General features: G+C 40.5%; 3 protein-coding genes across 3 annotated transcripts; all 3 read left to right on the top strand.

The window, feature by feature from the left end:
- Positions 1 to 844: 844 nt before the first annotated feature.
- Positions 845 to 3,074, top strand: BATDEDRAFT_34150 (argininosuccinate lyase ARG4; the record flags this gene model as incomplete). The annotated part of the gene is made up of 4 exons (XM_006675702.1): positions 845 to 863; positions 907 to 1,958; positions 2,027 to 2,095; positions 2,212 to 3,074. The coding sequence occupies 4 exons, from the start codon at positions 845 to 847 to the stop codon at positions 2,461 to 2,463; spliced, it is 1,392 nt and encodes a 463-aa protein (XP_006675765.1). The 3' UTR covers positions 2,464 to 3,074.
- A 24-nt stretch (positions 3,075 to 3,098) lies between these two features.
- On the top strand, positions 3,099 to 4,692 carry BATDEDRAFT_85372 (uncharacterized protein; the record flags this gene model as incomplete). Its single annotated transcript, XM_006676308.1, has 4 exons — positions 3,099 to 3,214; positions 3,306 to 4,244; positions 4,357 to 4,517; positions 4,598 to 4,692. The coding sequence occupies 4 exons, from the start codon at positions 3,099 to 3,101 to the stop codon at positions 4,690 to 4,692; spliced, it is 1,311 nt and encodes a 436-aa protein (XP_006676371.1).
- A 966-nt stretch (positions 4,693 to 5,658) lies between these two features.
- Positions 5,659 to 13,166, top strand: BATDEDRAFT_29284 (trans-hexaprenyltranstransferase; the record flags this gene model as incomplete). Its single annotated transcript, XM_006675572.1, has 6 exons — positions 5,659 to 5,698; positions 11,830 to 12,020; positions 12,147 to 12,498; positions 12,541 to 12,692; positions 12,754 to 12,927; positions 13,005 to 13,166. The coding sequence occupies 6 exons, from the start codon at positions 5,659 to 5,661 to the stop codon at positions 13,164 to 13,166; spliced, it is 1,071 nt and encodes a 356-aa protein (XP_006675635.1).
- Positions 13,167 to 13,778: the final 612 nt, after the last annotated feature.

Genomic DNA, 13,778 nt, shown 5'->3' with positions numbered 1-13,778 from the left:
AATCAATAGCAAGTCCAATAATGAGAACAATCAACCCCAACGTCCATGTAATGAGCAGCAATGCATGTCCTGGAAATAGCTCAAATACTTGTTTATAAGACATTGAAATGGTATACTGATTATTGCAGATCAAGGCAGAAAGAACAATCTGAGCCAACATGAGTAGAGTCAGTATAACCTTGAACAGCACAGTTCGTTTAACGGACTTGTCTATAGAGTATTGAAACTTGACAGCATACTCCATGTGCTGATCTTGGGTAGTAGGACTACTGGTAGGGCTGGAAGCGGCTGCTGTGGATTCATCCGCGCAGTCCGGAAGTCGTTGATACCCAACATGTTCATATATTTGTATCCAAAAAGTATTCAACAGCACTAGCACTGCAATAAAACATGGTACAACACCATCTAGCAACCTTTATAGAAGTGTAACCATTTATCATGTCAGTGACATCAAGACGAGGTTTAGATAGGTCACAAGAAGCCTTGCTTACAATTGCTGGCCGTATGGTGATATTACAAATACTAGCCATTGGTGTGTCAGATCAAAGACAGACATGCACAGTAATGAGTAAAATGTATATTTTATCCAAGTGATGGTGTAAAATGAGAATGAATTGAATGTGTTGTAACAGCTCAAATCATTGAATTTCTAGACTGATTGAATCTAAACTAAATGATTGAATCGTTCAGTTTAGATTAAGAGTATTCTGCAGTATCACCAAAGAACTCGATCGTATTAAATTACAATTGTTCATCTCCATTTCTAACCAGCAAGTTTATGAATCCATCATGTGATGATCATTCATCAAATCTCTATTTTTAAATCTCTTCCCATTTACTGATAATGGCTCAGCTTTGGGGAGGTAAGAATTGGTCTACTATAACTGTATGCATTCAACACTTTAGTCAATCCTTTGAATTTGTTAGGACGATTCACTGGCGAAACAGATCCATTAATGGTGGCATTCAATGCCTCCATTCACTTTGATCGTAGACTCTGGAGAGTAGATATTCAAGGTTCTCAGGCGTATGCTCGAGCTCTCTGTCGTCAAAACCTTTTGACTGAGAACGAATGCATTTCACTCGAGTCTGGTCTACAGCAGATTGCTGTTGAATGGGAGAATAAATCATTCAAAATCCTCGACTCGGATGAAGACATTCATACTGCCAACGAGCGACGACTCGCAGAAATTGTTGGATCGGTTGCAGGAAAACTGCATACTGGTCGTAGTCGCAACGATCAAGTTGCAACCGATATGCGCATGTGGCTTCGAGACGAGGCTACTCAACTGCTGGTGCATCTTCATAGTCTAATTCGAGTTGCTATCAATCGAGCCGAGTCTGAAATCAATGTAATCATGCCTGGATATACTCATCTGCAAAAGGCTCAGCCCATTCGATGGGCACAGTTTATCCTATCGCATGCATGGACTTGGCATGCAGATGCTCAACGTCTTGTCCAGCTGATTCCTCGTATTAACCAAATGCCACTGGGCAGTGGTGCACTGGCTGGAAACCCATTCAACATTGATCGCATGGCACTGGCTGCAGACCTCAAGTTTGTCGCTCCAATGCCCAACAGTCTCTATGGCGTGAGTGATCGCGACTTTGTTGCCGAGTTTCTGTTTTGGTCGAGTCTGACAATGATTCACTTGAGTCGTTGGTCAGAAGATCTCATTATATACAGCTCGGGTGAGTTTGGATTTGTGAAGCTTGCTGATGCCTACTCGACTGGAAGCAGTCTGATGCCTCAAAAGAAGAATCCCGACTCGCTTGAGTTGATTCGTGGCAAATCGGGTCGAGTCTTTGGTGACATGTCTGGATTTATGATGACCTACAAGGGTCTTCCTAGTTCCTATAACAAGGATCTGCAAGAAGACAAAGAACCCATGTTTGACGCATTAGAGAATCTCAGTGGATGCATTCAAATTGCAACGGGTGTCCTCTCCACGCTGACTGTAAGATCATGCCATGTATTGAACTACTGAATTGTAGCTTAAACTACCATTTATTTTAATACAAATAGATCAACGCCGAAAGAATGGAAAATAGCTTGACTAACGATATGCTGGCTACTGATCTTGCTGAATACCTTGTGCGAAAAAATGCAAGTTATTGAACTCGACGTGTAACTTGCCAACACCAGGCTGACTAAATCCATTAAACCTAAATGGTCATACAAGTATTTTACTGACTTTATACATTGATTAGGTTCCATTCCGCGAGACTCATCATGTTGCTGGACATGCAGTAAGAATGGCCGAAGAGAACAACACCACGATGAGTGCATTGACTCTAATGCAACTCAAAACCTTGCATCCTGCATTTGAAGAGGACGTGGCTCAAGTTTGGAACAATGAGCGTAGTATTGAACAGCGATCGGCTCTGGGCGGTACCAGCCGTAAATCCGTTCTTGTGCAGATTCAGGAGCTACGCAACTACTTGGATTCGACAAAGGCTTGATTCATCATTTCCAATAAATATAAACCGACGCATGGATTATGCTATCATCAATAACAGGGAATGCATGACATTTTAATCAACCCTTTTAGTCTAGCCAAAACTATTGAATCTTTCGTTTGCTTGGTGGTTTTGACTATTAAGCATGGAATCCAATCACACACCATCGATAAACAGTCTGTCTGGACCAGACACCCCAGCTTCAACTATGGCCAATGAGCCAACTCTTCCAAGTGATTCCTTCTCTCGTCCAGATGGTGGCTTAGTTGCTGATAACTATCCTTTGGATCAAGAACTGCCAGTTGCCAACTTGGTTGCATTACCTATACAAACCGGAGTAGAAAAGGAATTGCCTAGACTCGTTCGCAGGTCATCGTCGTTTCTTAGCTTGGATGTTTCTGCTGAGCTAGAATCCCACGTTGCATTTAAAGCCCTGGAAAGAAACGATTGTTCAGCCATTTGTGACCTCTTGGTCTCTCATCAGGTGTGTTTAGCTTCTACTAGATATACACCAACCAATCTGTAATAACATGGCCGAGTCTCAGTCCTGTATATCAAAACTGACATGTGTGTGAATGCCTGTGCTGATTTGCGACGTCATGGTTTAGGCTATTCTGCTTTTGCCAATATCAAAAACAATGATTGAGCTTGAGGATGTTGCTGTCGAATTTTTTGGCAGGCATGTGTATTTGATAAACTCGACGAATCCTCTTCAACTGCTATCCATTTCAGGCATGCGAGGCGTCATGTCAAGGTAAGATTTGATCAAATCAGGCAGTTTAGATATGCATCGTCACTAAGATTGAGTGCCAATGTTGAATTCCCATCAACTGCATAAATCACAGAAATCGACTTTATCTTATCGGTCCTACTCCATCAGAAGACGAACTTGTGCGACAATGGACAATAGAAGCAGATCAGACTCGAGCATTTAAAAAAGGCACGCTTTGGGACTCGTTTGATATGCACGATCCATCCATTACGCAGTATCCATCAGTCGAACTTTATTTTGAAAACATGATTGAAAGGAAACTAGAGATTAACGGGAAAATGGGTTCCGTCAAACTATTGCTCATTCAACGTCCTATCATGGAGGAAGACCTTCATCATGATGCATGGACAGACTATTCTTTAGAAACTAATAATGATTCAAAAAATGATCCACATGGTCCAGCTTACCACTTTTTAACGACGAAAGCAGGAGGGAATTCAACAGGCGAAGAAACTGTTGCTCTTCCCGCGCCAGCCAATACATCTGGCTCAGCGTATTCTTTAAAGCCACATCATACACCATTAGCAATAGGTTCACCCTCGCAATCGGGTGATGAGCCTTTGGGAAAGTTTGGATCGACCATGTTTTCATTTCCAAGTCATGTTCTTGACAACATCAACCCGCTTCATATTATACCGTCACTGTTTGGAAAAACAGATATTAGACTTTCAGAATTAGACATTCCAAGTTTGAAAAATGATCCTTCGTTACTCAAATTTATGGAGCTCATGGCTGATCAACGAGGTACAATTATTCTGCATCAAGTGTATCGATTTACAACAGATCTTGAAATCCACTTTTCAACTTATCCGGCAGCACAGGTTTCAGCAAAAACATCATTGATACGCACTTCTGATCGATCAGATGCACTTTCCAAGCGTATCGTGGATTTTTTAGAATTAATGCAGGGGTTCTTGCATTCAACCCGCTTGATTCGAACACAAGGAGAGCCTTATATTTTGACCATTTTGGATGGCATGGAGACGTATATTATTGGTAAATGTTTTGAAAGGTAGTGTTTTGTTTGCACAAATTATTCTGTAAACAGTATTTTATTTGAACATATACATGATAAAGTCTAGCAACAAAAGACAATAATCTAATGCGATTGCTTTTGAAACTAGTGTATTTGGTGTGTCGTTGATGGAAGAGCAGATCAACGATTACATTTTAGCATCTCGACTGTCTATTTTAGGAATATCATCGTTTGGACTGTCAGATCTTGGTTTGGATTTATATCAGGATCATCATGGATTTGCCAAAGTAATGCGTGCTGCTGGTTTAGGTAATCTTATAGTCATTGCAATGTTGTTCACCTATACAGACGATTTCAAGACTAATTGTAAATTTGATGATCCAATGCAGAGCTGCTTCGATTTGAGAGAGCACTGTCTCCCATATTAAAAATGGAGGCTCTGATCAAAGTTCACAGTCATCTTGTTGGTAAGCCTAATAATTGAGAATTGCTTTTAAAAAAACGTGCCAGCATTTAACAGGATTGACTGTGATTTTTAGAATTTATAAATACATTTACAAAAGATCAATTGAAACAATCAGATGAAAATAGCAGGATTCGAAATGATGAAAGTGGTGCAAACACTGATACTTTGCTGGGATTACTCATCTATTTGATTGTTCAGTGAGTCGAAACTAAATCCATATACTGTGGTATTCATTCCACATACACTAATGGCGTGGTATTGTATATGTGGCATAGAACCCATCCTACGCATTTGATTGCTAGTCTGAGATTTACTCACAAGTATAGGAATCCAACTCGCATCAGTGGACAAGAATCTTATTGTATGGTCAATATTGATGCAGCAGTAAGCTTTATTTTGACTTTGGATTTGACTATAATTGATATTCCAGAGGATCTACTAGAAAGGTAAGTAGATTTATATCATTTTAAATCCATACATTTGTCAACTCTAAACTGTATCATTTAATATATTCAATCTCAGCTGCTCTTTACCAATACAATCTACAGGGAAAACAATTGTATTGCCAGCAGATGAAACCAAGATTTTACACCAAGAAGCTATGCGTCCGCCAACTGCTACTCCACCCAATAGCCTATTTCAACCTGGAACAGCCATTATTTCAGGGATTAATGCCGTGACAGATGATATGTATGTGTCGTGAGAATTTTAATTCAATGTTAACAGAAAACATTTGGGCGATTTGTAGTAAAAATTAAGCTATTTCTAGTCACTAACATTAATATTAGACAAAAAGTGACGACTCGACTATCAGGTCTTTGGTTTAAACGACCTTTTTCAGCATCAAAGTTATCAAGCACATCTACATCGTCGCCATTTTCTGAACGATTGAAACCATTGCCCGTTCCACCCAAGAATGCAGTAGTGACGACAAGCCTAGCAAGATCTGACTTGGAAAAACAAAACTCGGCGCCTGCGGTATCTATGCATTCATTCTCACTAATAGAGCCTAAACCGCATGCAAGTAACGTCGAATCCCAAGTTGTTATTGAACACTCGGTTTCAAGTGAAGATGAAGCAGATAAGCTTGGAGCAACCAAAAACGTTGGTCAAGCCAAGTTTACAGACAAGTTTAGAGAAACTCTGCGTGGTAAAGCATCGTAATGCAGAGTGACAAGATGATCGTATCTACTCGATGATAATAAAATATGTTGACATGAATGACATTTGAATAGTTTGCAAGTCGAGAAATCAACTCGACTCCACACTCTTCAATGTCAGACTTTGAAGACCCTTTTGCTGCTGGTGTCTGGGCTGATGTTGCTACACCCAGCAGCCATAGAGCCAGTCAACTCACTCAAGACACAACCACCAATGGCTCTAGTACAACACAAAATCACTCGACTGCTACAATTGCTACCAGTCTATCAACACTCTCCATTGAACCATCTGCCACCACAGACAGTATGACTGAGCACAACACCACTACTCAGAAGGATCAACATCCACTACTCGCATCTATACCAACTGCTTCAAAACAGAATCAATCTAAAGTGTCTGTGGAATCTGTTTCAAAGAAACTGCCTACAAAGCTTGCTGCTCCTCCAGTTCCAAAGCATGCAGTCATTCCCAACCCCTTGTTTGATGATCCTCTTTCTGTTGCAACTACTGGATCTACTGCTACTCATGCCACTGCCTCTGCCTCTGTTCCTCCTGTTCAATCCACTGATGTCAATTTTGGCTTGCTTGATCCAGCCTTGAATCCGACTAAATCAAGCATGTCTGCTAGCACAACGATTCCGCCTGCTGCATCTACTATGCAACCCCATCCATTAGATAATCCTTTCCAAAGCCTCGTTGACCCTCTATCCCAGCCAATCATGTCTTTTTCTCTAGATGAACCTATTCATTCTTTTGAAGTATCAAAACCTGCTATTGAGTCGGATACCAAAAAACCGCTTTCCCAAAAAAAATCAGTACAAGCTCTCTTTGATCCACTCATGTCGCCAGAATCCCATTCTTCAAACGAAGATCCCGTTGATAACGAGCAGAATTCTAGCTCGGATCTGCTTGAAAAACAAGAGGTAGTTGAGATTCTATTTTAAATGTATTGGCAAGTGTCAACAGTCATTCATTCGCTGCTGCGTTGAATTTATATAGGATTCAACTTCAAAACAAACTTTATATTCTTTTGATATAAATGTCACTGAACCATTTAAAGTTGGCGAGACTCTTTCATCCCACATTGCTTATAAGATCAAGACAAAGGTAGATTGCTTTTAAAGTGAGCATCGTGTATACAAGATCAACTCACTGGAAATGTTGCTTTTCATTTCAACTATTGCTTTTGCTAGACATTGTCCCCGGATTATAGAAATCCAGAGTTTGTAGTCAATCGTCGTTTCAGGGACTTTTTGTGGTTGTACAACCAGCTTGTTGACAAATACCCTGGTGTTATTGTTCCACCTGTTCCTGAAAAACATGCCATTGGTAATGTTTGTTGTAGTCTGTAGATTAAGCCTGTGATATAAAGATAATGTTATGTTGATATTAACAATGGCACGAAAATGGTAAAATTAGGCCGATTCCAGGAAGACTTTGTTGAAACTCGCAGATCTGCACTTGAACGCTTCATTTGTAAAGTGGCTGCTCATCCAATTCTGCAGCTAGATACGGATATGCGCCTATTTCTTGAATCCGAGACCTTTTCCTACGACGTTTGTAAAATCATTTGCAAATATGGCCTGTGATTTCAACTGACATTGTCAAATGCTCACACTACACGTCATTTTTGTTTTGGTTTATATAGAAACGAAGTGATCGCAAAGGCAGCTTTATGGGTGCGTTTACTGAAACCACACCACAGGTTAACCAACCATTTCCAAAGGTTCCTGATAGTGATATAGTAAGTAAAGTGGGTTTTACATGCAGGTGTAGTTTGACTCTGTTATTCAACCAATACTATTCTGTTAGACTTTAGAGAATCGTCGCATTCAAATTGAAAGCATGGAAATTCAGCTCAAATCACTTTTGAAGGCGTTAGAGCTATTGATGAAGCAACGGAGAGGTAATTCTATATTGTGTAGCATCTGTTTAATACTATCATCAACACATTAGGTATGTCTTCTTGTACCAACCTGATATAAATAGATCTAGCACAAGCGATTTTGGAAATGGGGGATAGTCTTGTTGGACTAGCCAATATAGAGCGGAGTCCAGTGCTTTCAAAAAAACTGCTAAAGCTTGGTGATATTCACAAGACGATTTGTAACTTGCAAGAAAAACAGGTAACATAACTTGATATTTTTCAAGAAACCACAAAACTTTATACTGTATTGATGGTATAAATATATTTGCTTACGTTACTGAATATTCTAGGCCAAGGAGGATATCAATCACATATTCATGACGGTTGAAGAATACATTCGGATCATTGGTTCTGTAAAAGTGGCTTATTCAATGCGACTCAAGGCGTATTCCAGCTTCTCAGCAGCAGAGACCAATCTTACTAAACGAAATGATTCTTTGACCAAACTGACAACTTCTAGTCGAATCAGATACGACAAGATTGCCGTGGCTAAACATGAACTGGCCGAGGTAATCACTTTGTACACTTTAATTTTACCGTGTATGCTCTGATTGATCCTCTAAACACATTTATTTTTATATTCTGGGAAATAGGCAGAAAGCCAATTAGAAGAGTCATCAAAGGGATTTACTGCAATGACCAACCTGCTCATTAGTGAACTAGACCGTGTTGACAGGGAAAAGATTGCAGATTTTACAGAGTCGATGAAGACGTTTTTGGCATCGTTGGTAGACACTCAAAAACATGTAAGCCTTGACAAGGATCCAGTTGAATGGAGTTTTATGAGATACTTTAGAAATGGATGGCATTGCACTAACTTTTAACTTGTAGATTATTGAAGCATGGCAAAGCTTTTTTAAAGCCGATACGAACGATGTACCTGAACAACAGCAACAAAATGGACAACATAATGGGCCATTAGGCTTTACTCAACAGCCATCGTTATCTTCGCTGGACTCTGGGTTTTAAAATAAAGATGATTTATTGCAGATTTTAACTATTCAAAAGGCTTGAGCAAAACATTTGACATTGAGGGAATTGGAGCAGTTTTAGTTTACCAAACTTGGAATGTTCAAGTTGCGAGCAACGCCACATATGAAGGATGAAGAGCTGATTCATGCTCTCAATCAGTCGTCCACAAGTGCAACTCTGTCGTCTGCTATCAAGTCTGGTTCAATGGCTTCTGAGACTGGCTCAATGACGTTTGATGCCGGCCTTTCATCCAAGCCAAACGCTTCAGACGCTTCTCTGCCAACGAGGTAACTACATTGCAAGTGTATTGAGCCTCGCCATGTCACTAACATTCTGTATTGTTGTGTATAACAGACACATGTCATCTATTTGTAAGTCTTATATCGTCCTTGTCATGTCAATGGTATTTACACTTTGGTTTCAACTCAAATCTATATTATGGAGTCTAGATGTGTTGATTGCAAGTGCTACCATCATGTTGGAACGTCGAATATCATATATTGCACAACCTAATCGACCTCAACCACTTGGGTAAGTGCATGAACTGGAACTTCACTTATTTTGGTATCAATACATATCGTTGCTTTAGATCGAGTCTGTTACCATGTCTAATACATGTTATAAATGGGTTTGGATTCCATTCCATTAGAATTGTAAAAAAACTACTTCTTCGACTCCCAGTCATCATCATGCTGGTTTATCTATTGAGCCATTTTTGGTCACTCTCTATGGAGCACGAATTACCGGAATACCTACACATTTCTTTTTTAGTCTTTTTTATGCTTCATTGTATTGATCACATTGTCACTGGATTGATCTTGACTTTGGAGTTTGGACGGTCTGAGCTGGATTTAAATCACCAACATTCTCCAGATTTTATTGAATGGGTAGGCACTCTCTATCTAGCCACAGCAACATTGAATCTAGAACAAAGTCCTGTAGTCGGTATGATCATTATTGAATTGCACAAACTGCTTTTAATGAGTTTACTTGATACGGCAGACTGTCTTGCACCCTACCGTCTTATTCCGACCAGTATTATGGGACTGGCTCATGTTGGTTTCAAGGTGTGGTGGTCAGTTGTAAAACGGGACGGAGGTGTTCCAGTTATTTTTTGGCTATCTGGAATTCCTGAACTGTTTCTTGTCACTTTGTTGGTCATACTCAGTTTGGTATACGTGGTCAGCTATTTGGTAATGAGTGGTGACATGCGTTTTGACATTACCCAGCTGCTGGATGGCGTGACACTTCGTGATGACTTCAAGGTTGCCATACGCAAGTTTGCTATTTTGATTTCTCAGAGACGATCGCCAAATTCTGGGTTTTCAAAAGAGTTTGAACCCATTTTCGCACCCATTGGAATTGGATTGCCACCTACTGAGCTAATTAATGTGCATGCTCGACCAACTGGGTTTCGACTTAACTTGGATGAGCAAGAGATTCGCAAAAAGTCGAGTTCCTGGATACAGCTGACACGATCGTTGGAAATGCACGAAGTATCTGCTACAATATACAATTCACTGTATATGTGGCGATGTTCGGGGCTTGCCATGTTGCGTCCTATACTATTTGCTATGGAGAAGGTATTGAGAAGACTATTTACCGATAGAAGTGGCTACGTTTCCGGAGATCCAGACAAGACTGCATTGCTATACAGGGATGGTGGTTATGAATCAGGACAAGATGAAAGCGATTTTGACTTTACGCTAGACGAATCGGATGTTTCATCTGAATGGAGTAGCGTGATGGATGACCATGATATCTTGGATGCCATCAGTGACAGCAGAGTAGACAATGCTGAGGAAACTGTTCATGGGGACGATGATGAATTGTACAAGGAAATATTTTGGCTGGCTCAAGATATGCAGCCATGTGGCAATGATGCTCATTCTACAGACGCATGTACTGAAAATCTACAAAACCAAAAGAGCAATGCAATGATTACATCGGCATCACTGATATCATTTGGTCAAATATTGCAGCTAGCAAATTCGGAAAATGGTGTAATGACTCGAAGTAGACGTCAACCTAGACCCATTGAAGGCCGCCGTAGTCGGCCTGGAGATGATGAACCACAAGCAATTTCGATACGAAACTGCGTGGTGTGCTACCAAGAACCACGGCAGATTGTGCTGCGTCCATGTGGATGTTTGTGCCTATGTGATACCGGATGTCGTGAAGCATTGGCGCTTCGTGACTACAGTAAGTTTTTTGATGTCATGTAGAGTGCCGAGCAGGAGTTTGATTGGAATCTGTATATGCATGTTACTAATTCGTTTATCATATTGCTATAGAGGAATGTCCTTGCTGTAGGAGAGTTGTCAAGGGATATCAGCGAATTTATGAACCTTGAGTGTTGCCAGGCTTATCCCGACAACAATGGCTACTGTATATGAAATAAACGAGTGTTTTTAAAAACTGTACAAGACGGAAGCAATGCTTGATCAAAGTAGTTGTAGAGTTTTACTGTACAGTGCATTAGTGAACATGCATGTTGAATCAGTCCAAGATAGTACAAACGATTCCAGATTAAAATCGTGCTGGACAATCCAAAAATATTTTTTGAATTCAATTCAACAATCCAACAAACGATAGTTGCTCGATACAGCCATTCATTTGAAATTGAGATTCGTACTGTGTCATATCCGGAATGTCTTATTTACAATCGCATAGAGCTGCTTGTAATGCCAGGAATGCATTCCAATGCAGCATTTACCGCAATCAACTATTGACTCGACTGATTCCATTCAACAGCCCTGTTGGGTTTGGTACCATCTCTTCCAGCACTACAAGGTCGGCAGAAACACATGCATTGTCTGGAATGATTTCTATTAGATTTGTTTCAAACATGATACACAAGCCAATCTTCATGGTCAATGCATCGCCAACTCCATTGATTTTAAAGCCTGCTCGGCCAGAGATCAAAACACAGAAAGCGGGCGCTACTCGTTTATTGACGACCAAGCTACCTGCTTGGCTATCGAATCTAGTGATATCCACCGTACCAGACAGCAAACCAATGACATGGTCGCAGGCCATATCTGCTGCCGAGCGATTGGTGCATACCAATGGCGGGTCAGTCATCAATCCCAAAGATCTGCTAGGTGGTGATCTGTCCTTGCTAACAGAAAACATTCGCAAGCTGCTGGGTTCTGGTCATCCTGTTCTCAACACAATCTCCAGCTACTATTTTAGTAAGCAAGGAAAGCATATTCGTCCACTGGTAGTGTTGTTGATGGCTCAAGCAACAAGCATTACTGCGAAAATGCCCGGATCCGATCCTTTTGTTTCCTTGACAGATGCTGATATAGATCGTCCACTGAGCGCTCCAGCAATCGCTGTTTCCTTTTCTCCTACAACTTCGTCTTGCTCCAAATCATTATTGAGTTCATCTGTATTACCCCCTTCTGAGACGAACTCGGGAGCCACGATCCTTCCCGAAGCTGTTATTTTACCTACCCAACGTAGACTTGCAGAGATCACCGAAATGATCCACACCGCATCGCTATTGCATGATGATGTAATCGATATCTCCATGACTCGCAGAAACACCCCTTCAGTAAACGCCGAGTTTGGAAATAAAATGGCCATTCTTGCTGGCGACTTTTTGCTGGCTCGTGCATCGGTTGCACTCGCTCGTCTGCGCGATCCGCGCGTTGTTGAATTGCTCTCTACGGTCATCTCCAATTTAGTAGAGGGTGAGTTTATGCAGTTGCGCAACTCTGCTTTAGGCGGCTCAAAATCTGCCTACAGTGCTGTTCACGGTGTTTTGCCTCAGAGTGCCAGAGGTCCTGTTGAATCTCAAGATAGATTTCAGTATTATATGGAAAAAACATACATGAAAACTGCTAGTTTGATTGCCATCAGCTGTCGTTCTAGTGCAGTGTTGGGTGGATGTACCGATGATGTTATCGAGTCTGCTTATTTATATGGACGAAATCTGGGTCTCGCATTCCAGGTTCGTATATATGAATTGGCAATGATTTGGTTCGAAATCTAATACTTGTGAGATTGTTTAGCTGGTAGATGATATGATGGATTTTACTGTCTCCTCTGCAGATTTTGGAAAACCGGTCAATATTGATTTAAAGTTGGGGTTGGCAACAGCACCTGTATTGTACGCTGCAGCTAAATTTCCTGAATTATATCCACTCATTGAGCGCAAGTTTGAAAAAAAAGGAGACGCCGAGCTGGTACATTTTGTTATGATATGTGTACGCTATTTGTGTATCTGCTTACTCATTGCCTGTTTACCTTTTCAAAACTTTAGGCTCTTAAACTCGTACATGAAAGTAATGGTGTTGCACAGACACGCGATTTGGCTCGCGCATATTGTCAAGAGGCGATCAGTGCGATATCTGCGTTTCCTCCAAGTCTGGCACAAACTGCTCTGATCCAACTCACTCAAGCAGTCATTACTCGTAAAAAATAGAACATATTTTTATTCCGTTTAATTCATTTCTATTCCCTTTCAGGTTCAAATAGTCCATCTCTTGAATAATTCAATTAAAGTATTGTAACTTTTTGGTGGTCATCACTTTTACAGCCCTATTCACGTAAAATGGAACTTTTTCTGTATTTATCTTGCAGTCGGAGCCTCTATTTTGCTCCGGAATAAACAATGTCTGGACTGGTTTATGTAGCACTTGTTTTTCGTTCAGCTTTTCCAACCTTTATAGAGCTCCAGGTTTAGACTTTTAAAGGTTAAAAGGTGTACACTTTGAAGGTGGTATAATGAAAGACAAATAGTAAAGGGAAACAAAAACCATAATGGAATCAAGATATTGAAAAACGGCGCGAGGATTGGGACTACAGTGCTCCATATTGTCCATTTTTAAACTATAAAAAATTACTTTGATGTCTGAAATGGCTCGATGCACAAAGTCATTCCAGACATCAAAAAATTTGGAGCTTCTACAGAAGAAATCATCAATTTTCAGTAGGAAAACAACGAATATTTAACCATTGTCATTCCAAGACAATCACTGCAAGATAAATGCAAGCCCCATTTTACGTGAATGCGGCTGTAAAATAAAATATATTA

Source organism: Batrachochytrium dendrobatidis (assembly GCF_000203795.2).
Source record: "Batrachochytrium dendrobatidis JAM81 unplaced genomic scaffold BATDEscaffold_1, whole genome shotgun sequence".
In the NCBI taxonomy this organism is placed as follows: Eukaryota; Fungi; Chytridiomycota; class Chytridiomycetes; order Rhizophydiales; genus Batrachochytrium; species Batrachochytrium dendrobatidis.
The sequence above is the reverse complement of the archived record's forward strand: the minus strand, read 5'-3'. Positions and strand labels throughout refer to the sequence as shown.